We start from the raw sequence: 10,242 nt of genomic DNA on the forward strand, positions 1-10,242 counted from the left end.
TCTCACATTCTCTCTCTCTCTCTCTCTCTCTCTCATTCTCTCTCTCTGTCTCATTCTCTCTGTCTCAGTCTCTCTGTCTCATTCTCTCTGTCTGTCTCTCTGTCTCACTCTCTCTGTCTCATTCTCTCTGTCTCAGTCTCTCTCTCTGTCTTACCCTTTTGCTCTCGTGCCACTTATTTCATACTTATTTAGGTGACTGATTAAGAAGAGGATAAGATTAATCACAGCTCTTAGAGAGTAAACACTCACCTCTATTACAATGAATATGTGGTCTAGTTTTGCTCATTAGCTTTGCGGTTGACCTGCGCAACGGATACGTTCACATCCAATGAATACTTGATGAAACAGAGAACGTACAGACAAGGGGTTGCTTCTTGGTTAATATTACAGTTTTATTGTTTCTACTTCTCAGGTAGTGAGCAGATATCAGCTGAACAGGGCTAACGCTACAGGACAGGAAATACTCAAAGGACAAGAGAGAAAAAGTCGCGACATAGGAATGGAAAAAAGCCAGGTGGTGGTATAAGCCCAATGATGGAAGCCCTTTTCAGTACTACAGCAGTCCTATAGGACCAGACAATGGTACGCACTTAACCCTAACTCCCCCCTATCCTCCCTCCCTCTCTTTCTCTTAGAAAGAGTTGCTCAGTAAAGCCCTTCAGTACAGCCAGGAGAAAGACGGCAGCTTCCTCACTGGGTGAAATATTACCCACGGTACCCCTGGGGTGACCGATTTGTTGTTTGTTTACACAGGAAGTAGAAAGCCAGGGTTAAGTCATGTGACCCTCTCTTAAATCCTTTTGTTTTTGTTGTCCCCCCCAAGCCCCAACCATCCCTCTCTTTATCCATCCTCATGGGTCATGAGTCATAATCAGAGGCAGAATATTAATATTGCCATAATAGTCTAGCGTAGTCTAAAAAAGGAGAAGATATTAGACTAGAAATACACTGATATCTTCTAAGTGTGGAGTCAGGGAGAGAGGGATTGGGGTAGGGTGGTGAGGGGAGGGGCGAGGGGGTGGGGAGACTTTGGGGGTAAAGGAATGTGTTGTTCAGCCCCCCGCACCCTGCCCCAGCCACACGGCTGCTTTATTTGGAAGAGAAGCCCCCCCCCCCTGCATGCCCCCTTCCGCCCTTTGACACCCCCCGCATCCCCAGTGCCACCCAGCCGGCAGCACGCCCGTCTTCTTAAGAGGAGGGGGCAGCGTTAGTCTTGTCGTCGCGGGTGACGGGGATGCTGCGGTCGCCACGGCCGAGGTCACCACCGCCACCGGTGACCTTTGGGCCACAAAGGGTCAGGAGGCCGTCGGTGGACAGTGTGCAGGAGATAGCCGATTGGTCCACGCTGGAGGGGAGGCGGTAACGGCGGTGGAACTCACGTGCGATGTAACCGTGGTCGTCCTGGAGACAAGAGAGAGACAAATGAGGATGAGAGTAACGATGTAGTGTCCAAGTTCAACACTTTATGATGGACGTTTTTTATGGTGCTTTTTAAATCATTATCCCTTCACACTGTCAGACACAGGCCTAACCATAGGAATTCAGCACTCTAGGAAAAAAACATGTGCGGCTGCTGGGAATGACGCAGAAAGGACGTGAGAGAAAGCAAAACGTTCCTTAGTTACAATGGCTCCCCCACTCAGCCTGTCCCTGGAGGCCACTAACATCCAGAATGAAAATAAATGACGAGGGAGAGAGAGAGGAGAGAGAGAGAGGAGAGAGAGAGAAAGAGAAGAGAGAGAAAAGAGTAGCATAAGTAGCATATTGTAATCTAATTTAATGACTCTTAACTCTTACAAAGGAAAACTCAAAACATTGTGGGTCACGTTCACCTCTATGACTAACATACATCACATTTGTTCTGTGTCACCGCGTGGCCCCAGAAAATGAAATGATCCCAAACAATGTGTCCCATTGTTTATGTAGGAATCCCTATCATTGGAGATGTTTTTCCCAGTGTGTATAGTTTCATCTGAGGACACGTAACTGCTTGGTTGTTGGACTTCATCCTGGCTGAACATGGGCCTAGAAAAGGGTTGAATTGAATTCGTGTGAGGGGCAATGCGCGTAAGCCGACCAATTCCCAGAATAAACAAAACAAGGCTGTGGGTGGGTGTGTGTGCTCGACACACATTAATTAGGTTGAGAAATTCTCCTCTGACTCAAAATGTTGAATCTAATAACACATCTTGTTAGCATCTCTTTGAGGACGTGGCTGGTTAAAGCTGGTTGTTGTAGCAGTGGCTCTGTCTAGGTAGCTGGAAGGAGCAACCTGCCTAAGGATGAATGCACTGACCTGGAAAGCACAGTGATGACAGTATCTGGTGCGCTTATTGCTTCAACTACTGCCACAGGGTGTTTCCATGTGACAGGCGTGCAGGCACTCACACTATACATGTACAGTATAGACAGTATGTCACAGGAGGTTGGTAATTGTGGAGGATGGGTTCGTGGTAATGACAGGAGTGGAATCAGTGGAATGGTATCAAATACATCAAACACATGGTTTCCATGGTGTTGATTCCATTCTATTGGCTCAGTTCCAGACATTATTATGATCCGTCCTCCCGTCAGCAGCCCCCACTGATATATATGTGCACATGTCAGAAACCAGGCGTTGGTGTTCCAAGCCATAGTAGAGGGATTGTGTTTGAACTCAGGAGTGGGTGTACTACCACAAGTCACAGTGGTAGTTTTGAACTAGCTCAGCCTGTCCGTCCAGAGAGATTAGGGTGTGTGCTGCTTAGATGGGATGGAATCTTAACCCATCCAACCAGGTGGTCACCCGATGGTGGGAGGTCTCACCTGTCTCTCTCCATGCTTTCCCTGGATCTCCACATAGTCATCAGTCACCTTTACGTTGAGTTCATCAGGAGAGAAGTGCTTCACATCCATGAAGACCGAGAACTTGTCCCTGTCGGACCTCACCTGGAGAGAAAGAGGGAAAGGGGTTGAAGGTTAAAGGTCACGGGTGGCGGGAACCTGGTAACCACAGTGACGCTCATCTTCTGAAATGTATTTTTTTCCCCCATATCAGTTCAGTTCTATATGTTGTCATGGAGTCATATCTCAGAGAGATATGAAGAAGATCCATTTCTGAAGTGAGTATAGGTGCTGCAAAACAAAATGTGTGTCACTAGTCACCAAAACACTACATGTTGTTTGGACATCGGAATTCTGATATCCTGGCATATAACCCACGTTGAAATGCAGTTCGAGCTAGTAATGGAATGAGTCCGTATATTATGGGCAGGACAGAGCATGGTTTAGACTTGGTTTAGACTTGGTTTAGACTTGGTTTAGACTTGGTTTAGACATGGTTTAGACTTGGTTTAGACTTGGTTTAGACATGGTTTAGACTTGGTTTAGACTTGGTTTAGACTTGGTTTAGACTTGGTTTAGACTTGGTTGATAACACTGCAGCAGTCTCTGAGCTCTTCCCTGCTGAGAATCACTCAAGATCAGTGCATTCCATTTGCCGCTCATTTTCAACATACTTGCAATAGTCTTGCAAACTGCAAAATGCACTTCTGATCGTTGTTTACAGATCCAGTAGTAGGGGTATTTGACCTCTGTTCTCTGTACTCTCTTATGACAATCAGCAACATCTACTACAGCGGTATAGGATAGCAGGATGTCGTAGCCATTCAATAAGAGATATGGCTAGTGCTACTGCTGTCATAGCCATTCACTAACAGATATGGCTAGCGCTACTGCTGTCATAGCCATTCACTAACAGATATGGCTAGTGCTACTGCTGTCATAGCCATTCAATAACAGATATGGCTAGTGCTACTGCTGTCATAGCCATTCAATAACAGATATGGCTAGTGCTACTGCTGTCATAGCCATTCAATAACAGATCTGGCTAGTGCTACTGCTGTCGTAGCCATTCACTAAGAGATATGGCTAGTGCTACTGCTGTCATAGCCATTCAATAACAGATATGGCTAGCGCTACTGCTGTCATAGCCATTCACTAACAGATATGGCTAGCGCTACTGCTGTCATAGCCATTCAATAAGAAATATGGCTAGTGCTACTGCTTCTCTCTGATTTAGTATAGCGACTTCCCCAGGGTCATGTCCTTGTCTCCCCCACTCTTTCTCTTCTCTATAACTGTTACATCTCCCTGTATTAGTAATGAATTCAGTGAAGGCCTCCTAGATGAAATACATTGAGTTTCTCTGTGAAAGATATGTACACATAGACCACCTTAGGGCCAATTACAGTACGAGTCAAATCTGTCCAATCTCAGTCCATTTTGCGAATCCTCTTTTTTTATAGGAAAACAGCATACTGTTCAACCAATGAAACTGTAGAGGATGTAACCAATGCATCATGGCCCTAATAACTCGGCTTCAATTGATTCATTTTACCCTTATTTTTTTTATTTTACTGGGGATGATTCGATTCCCCCAAGGTCACACAAGCTCTCTCTGTTAGCCAGGACAACATCTGTCTATGAAGTATTACATCTTTCCCCATCAAACACTGACAACCAAGTCTGCTTTCTATCCATAAAGATAGACAACAAGAAACATGCAAATCATACATTTGGGTAGTTTGAACTCAACTAAAGGGACTACAGATTTAGAATGATGGTGAATGAATAGGTCTTAGTGAATCCTATTCTTCCCCAGAGGACGGAGCAGGTTAGCCTGGTAAACCAGACTGAACACTTCCAATGCTGAGCACAGTGATCAATCGGTCAGGTTGAACAGGTTAGTTGTTACCTCAGACATGCCAGAGTTGGTGGAGTCCAGGAAGTTGCGGAACAGCGACTGTCTGTAGTAGGGGCTGATGGTGGAGGCAGCGTAGGGGAACAGGTCATAGTCGAACATGCCCTCCCCGAAAAACTGGTCAAAGAGACGAGCAGGATACATGGAGCCCATGGCACGTCTGAACCAGGGATGCTGGATGGCAATATCCATACTAGCGTAGGTTAGGTTTTAGTTCGACGGGCCCAAACTCAATACAGACGGTTTCCTGCTGCTCTGCTTTAGCTCGGCTCGCTAGTGCCTGTGTTCTGTTAGGAGTAGAGAGAGAGAGGCGTGAGGGAGGACTAGAGGTAGTAGTAGCAGTACTAGTTGAGAGGAGTAGGGGTCCCAAGTGGTGCGTGTCCTCTCCTCTGCAGCCGCCCCCTCTTTATATACCTGTGGGGCAGAAAAGAGGGGCTTTAGTGCGGATCTCTGTGGAATGGCATTATCTCATGGTGGGACGGGCTCAGTCAGCAGAATCGGTGGGTGGAGTGCCCGCTGGCCCGTCCAGCTACAGCCTGGCCCTCGTAACGTGGCGGGACCTGTGCCAGCGCCAACCGGACGACAAGGCTCTGACAAAACAAGCCTGTGGAGAGGGTGAGGAAGAGGGTGAGGAAGAGGGTGAGGAAAAGGGGGAGATGGAGAGAGAATCAGGAGGTCAGGGGTGAAAATAAATGGATTGGTGGCACCTTAATATGGGAGGACTGGCTCATAGTAATCGCTGGAAAGAATAAATAGAATGGTATTGAACAAATCAAAAACATGGTTTATCATGAGCCGTCCTGCCCTCAGCAGCCTCCTGTGGTTGGTGGGGTTTCTGACACTGGATACGGGGGATGGGAATTAAATCTGTCTGGGTGTGGAGCACTGACATGCTCATCCTCCCTCTCTGTCTTTCACACACACACACGCACGCACACACGCGCACACACACACACACACATACACACACACTATTGTTCTGGTACTTTGTTGGGATGAAGAGCAGACTTCAGTCACAATACAGTCTGGGGGTGGCTGTGTGAGGGCGTGGAGAGGTCAACATCACAACAACAGCGGTCAAACATTGTGAGGATGGGTATTTGTCTGATTGACCAGTATGGAATGTAAAGTAGAGGGGAAACAGCAGAGAAACAGCAGAGGATACAGCAGAGAAACAGCAGGGAAACAGCAGCGAAACAGCAGGGAAACAGCAGGGGAAACAGCAGGGAAACAGCAGAGGAAACAGCAGGGGAAACAGCAGAGAAAACAGCAGGGGAAACAGTAGGGAAACAGCAGGGAAACAGCAGGGAAACAGCTGGGGAAACAGCAGAGAAACAGCAGGGAAACAGCAGAGGAAACAGTAGGGAAACAGCAGGGAAACAGCAGGGGAAACAACAGGGGAAACAGAAGGGAAACAGCAGGGGAAACAGCTGAGAAAACAGCAGGGGAAACAGCAGCGAAACAGCTGGGGAAACAGCAGGGAAACAGCAAGGGAAACAGCAGAGAAAACAGCAGGGGAAACAGTAGGGAAACAGCAGGGAAACAACAGAGAAAACAGCATGGAAACAGCAGGGGAACAGCAGGGAAACAGCAGAGGAAACAGCAGGGGAAACAGTAGGGAAACAGCAGGGGAACAGCAGGGAAACAGCAGAGGAAACAGCAGGGGAAACAGCAGTATCTGAAGTTTGCTAGAGAGCATTTGGATGATCCAGAAGAAGATTGGGAGAATGTCATATGGTCAGATGAAACCAAAATATAACTTTTTGGTAAAAATTCAACTTGTCGTGTTTGGAGGACAAAGAATGCTGAGTTGCATCCAAAGAACACCATACCTACTGTGAAGCATGGGGGTGGAAACATCATGCTTTGGGGCTGTTTTTCTGCAAAGGGACCAGGACGACTGATCCGTGTAAAAGAAAGAATGAATGGGGCCATGTATCGTGAGATTTTGAGTGAAAACCTCCTTCCATCAGCAAGGGCATTGAAGATGAAACGTGGCTGGGTCTTTCAGCATGACAATGATCCCAAACAAACCGCCCGGGCAACGAAGGAGTGGCTTCGTAAGAAGCATTTCAAGGTCCTGGAGTGGCCTAGCCAGTCTCCAGATCTCAACCCCATAGAAAATCTTTGGAGGGAGTTGAAAGTCTGTGTTGCCCAGCAACAGCCCCAAAACATCACTGCTCTAGAGGAGATCTGCATGGAGGAATGGGCCAAAATACCAGCAACAGTGTGTGAAAACCTTGTGAAGTTTTCCAGAAAACGTTTGACCTCTGTCATTGCCAACAAAGGGTATATAACAAAGTATTGAGATACACTTTTGTTATTGACCAAATACTTATTTTCCACCATAATTTGCAAATAAATTCATTAAAAATCCTACAATGTGATTTTCTGGATTTTTTAAATTACAGGCCTCTCTCATCTTTTTAAGTGGGAGAACTTGCACAATTGGTGGCTGACTAAATACTTTTTTGCCCCAGTGTGTGTGTGTGTGTGTGTGTGTCTGTATCATTGTGTTTGTGTGAAGTAGCGTGCAAAATTGTTTCTAAAGCAACCGTGTGTGTGTGTGTGTGTGTCTGAACCAGTGTGTGTGTGTCTGAACCTGTGTGTGTGTGTGTGTCTGAACCATTGTGTGTGTTTGTGTCTGAACAATTGTGTGTGTGTGTGTCTGAACCAGTGTGTGTGTATTAAAGCCTAAGAACTCAGAGAGAGGAGCTATGCACCCAAACAGACCCATCCACGCCCACTGCACCCACCCCCAGTTCCCATGGCTCTGATCCCTCTCCCGGTGACTTCCCTCCGGGCCTCGCCCCCTGCTGTATTAACCTAATCCCGCTGGGCTTTCACCCGGTCCAGCACAGAGGCTTACACAAAGCACCGGCCAGGCCCTTTTTCCAGCCCACAGACGCACCCGCCAAGACCAACCGGCCTCGGCCAGGGCCGAGCGCCTAGGGGACGTTGTGGGGCTGGATGGAGGCCAGAGGGGGATGGGGGAGAGGATAGGGGTGCCGGACGTAGCGGGGGTTGGGCCTTGTTACAGCCCTGTCAGCAGGTTTAGGGGCAGAGAGGGTTTTATCAATGAGCCAGACAATAGAAGCCCTGGTCTGTGTATATCCTACAGTACGCTAGACAGGTCAGGCTATTCATCGTCAGCTCTGGTTGGAACAGCGGTGTGTAACCTAACCTGGGGCTAACCAGAGGCTAACCTGGGGCTAACCTGGGGCTAACCTGGGGCTAACCTGAGGCTAACCTGGGGCTAACCTGAGGCTAACCTGAGGCTAACCTGGGGCTAACCTGAGGCTAACCTGGGGCTAACCTGAGGCTAACCTGAGGGTGTTGGGGATATTGATTTGTGTACTGGAATGTTGAGGGAGCTAGCACAGAAGCATTTCACTGCACCTTTTTATACATGTCGACTGTGTACGTTACCATTACAGTCTGATTTGTATTCCTTCCTTTAGGTGATCACAAAATGATAGTGAGTAGGGAAATAGGACAGGAAGGACATGTGGTAGACAAGGTTTGAATCCAGGTCTCCTGTGCACAACAAGACTGCTTTAGCACACTGAGCTAAATTGGGGGGGTTTGGACCCCCTAGTTGTACAGTAGCTAGAATACTTCCGGAATTGACTAGTTTAGGCATTAATAAGTCACTGTTATTCAAAACTCAATGAGCGGTCTTTATTTCAATGGTTGAAATGATCAATGAGCTTTTATGTTCCATTGCTATTTTAAGTGTGATTTGGATTGGTCATAATGTGTTAACATGTAATAACTAAACAGCTTGCTGTTTGCATGGTTGAAGGACATTTCTAGCCTACAAGACTGACAATTATGCGAGGACTCACCATCCATGTTATCAATATTATGGTTTTAACCATGTTTGGATGATATAGAGCCCTCAAACTCAACTCTGGACCACGAAGCCAGTTCCACTGTATTGTTTCATTGTTTCCCTCTAATGAGGGACTGATTTAGACCTGGGACAACAGGTGTGTGCAATTAACTATCAGGTAGAACAGAAAACCTGCAGGCTCTGGACCTCGTAGGGTAAGAGTTGGATACCCCTGGTAGAGTGTCAGTTGAACTAAGTTCATGGGGCATTTATAAGTTGTATTCAAGAAATGTAATTAATCAAAAGTCCAAAAATGGATGTACCCTTTAAAACCCTAAACAGTACCTTAAATAATTTAATTGTTGCAAGCCCAAGCAGACTCGAGAGCAGTCATACATAGAATGTTAGACCAACCAAATCTATGCTCTTTCACTGCCGCCTAGTGGTAGGGTGGTGTAACTGCTTATACTGTTATTCATATGCTCAGCTCGGCTACACATTTTAACACAGAAGGTTCGGTTGTTTAGCTATCGAGAAGAGATGTCCAGAGAATTCGGCCAAGCAGCCACTTTGTACATTCTAAACAGGTAATGGCTCAGGGTCAACATAATTACAGTACCATTTATCTTATTCACAATGGAATCTCAAACTACTATGGCTTAGGGTCAACATAATTAGAGTACCATTTATCTTAATCACAATGGAATCTCAAACTACTATTAAAAACTCATGCATTTTCACTATACACATTCTTTTTTTTGTGTTTTTTTTGTTGTTGAATTTTACCCCTTTTTCTCCCCAATTTCGTGGTGTCCAATTGTTTTAGTAGCTACTATCTTGTCTCATCGCTACAACTCCCGTACGGGCTCGGGAGAGACGAAGGTTGAAAGTCATGTGTCCTCCGATCACAACCCAACCAAGCCGCACTGCTTCTTTACACAGCCGCACCAATGTGTCGGAGGAAACACCGTGCACCTGGCAACCTTGGTTAGCGCGCACTGCGCCCGGCCCGCCACAGGAGTCGCTGGTGCGCGATGAGACAAGGACATCCCTACCGGCCAAGCCCTCCCTAACCCGGACGACTCTAGGCCAATTGTGCGTCGCCCCAAGGACCTCCCGGTCGCGGCCGGTTACGACAGAGCCTGGGCGCGAACCCAGAGTCTCTGATAGCACAGCTGGCGCTGCATTTTACACATTCTACACACAAACAAAATGATAGCATAGCAAATATAAATTCAGAGATGTTTTAACAACTTTATCTTTCATAAGATTATAATGTGATTTTATAGCACACAAATCCCGATAGGACTTTTTACTCTGATACATCCAAAGTGAAAAGCATAAACAACCGTACAAATACATTGTTGGCACACCAAATTAACTCTGACTTTGTACTATACTGGCATATCAATCATTCTATTTCATATGATCTTGTCAAAAATGATATTTTGGTAGTTACTAGCTAGACATATTTTTTAAAAAATGATATTTTGGTAGTTACTAGATAGACATATTTGACCATTCCAGAACAAAACCTCAGATTTTTCATCGTTGAAGAGTACGGTACATTTAATACGTTCTACATCTGCATTGCTTGCTCTTTTGAGTTTTCTGTATAAGGCCTTTGTGACGTCTGCAGATATAAAAAGAGCTTTATAAATACATT

At 46.2% G+C, this 10,242-nt stretch overlaps 1 protein-coding gene across 1 annotated transcript; it reads right to left on the reverse strand.

The window, feature by feature from the left end:
• Positions 1-367: 367 nt before the first annotated feature.
• LOC110495501 (alpha-crystallin A chain) lies at positions 368-5,141 on the reverse strand. Its single transcript, XM_021570795.2, has 3 exons — positions 4,736-5,141; positions 2,806-2,928; positions 368-1,401 (listed from the first exon to the last, which is right to left on the reverse strand). The coding sequence occupies exons 1-3, from the start codon at positions 4,931-4,933 to the stop codon at positions 1,189-1,191; spliced, it is 534 nt and encodes a 177-aa protein (XP_021426470.2). The 5' UTR covers positions 4,934-5,141; the 3' UTR covers positions 368-1,188.
• Positions 5,142-10,242: the final 5,101 nt, after the last annotated feature.

This window comes from Oncorhynchus mykiss, chromosome 7, assembly GCF_013265735.2.
Source record: "Oncorhynchus mykiss isolate Arlee chromosome 7, USDA_OmykA_1.1, whole genome shotgun sequence".
Classification (NCBI taxonomy): Eukaryota; Metazoa; Chordata; class Actinopteri; order Salmoniformes; family Salmonidae; genus Oncorhynchus; species Oncorhynchus mykiss.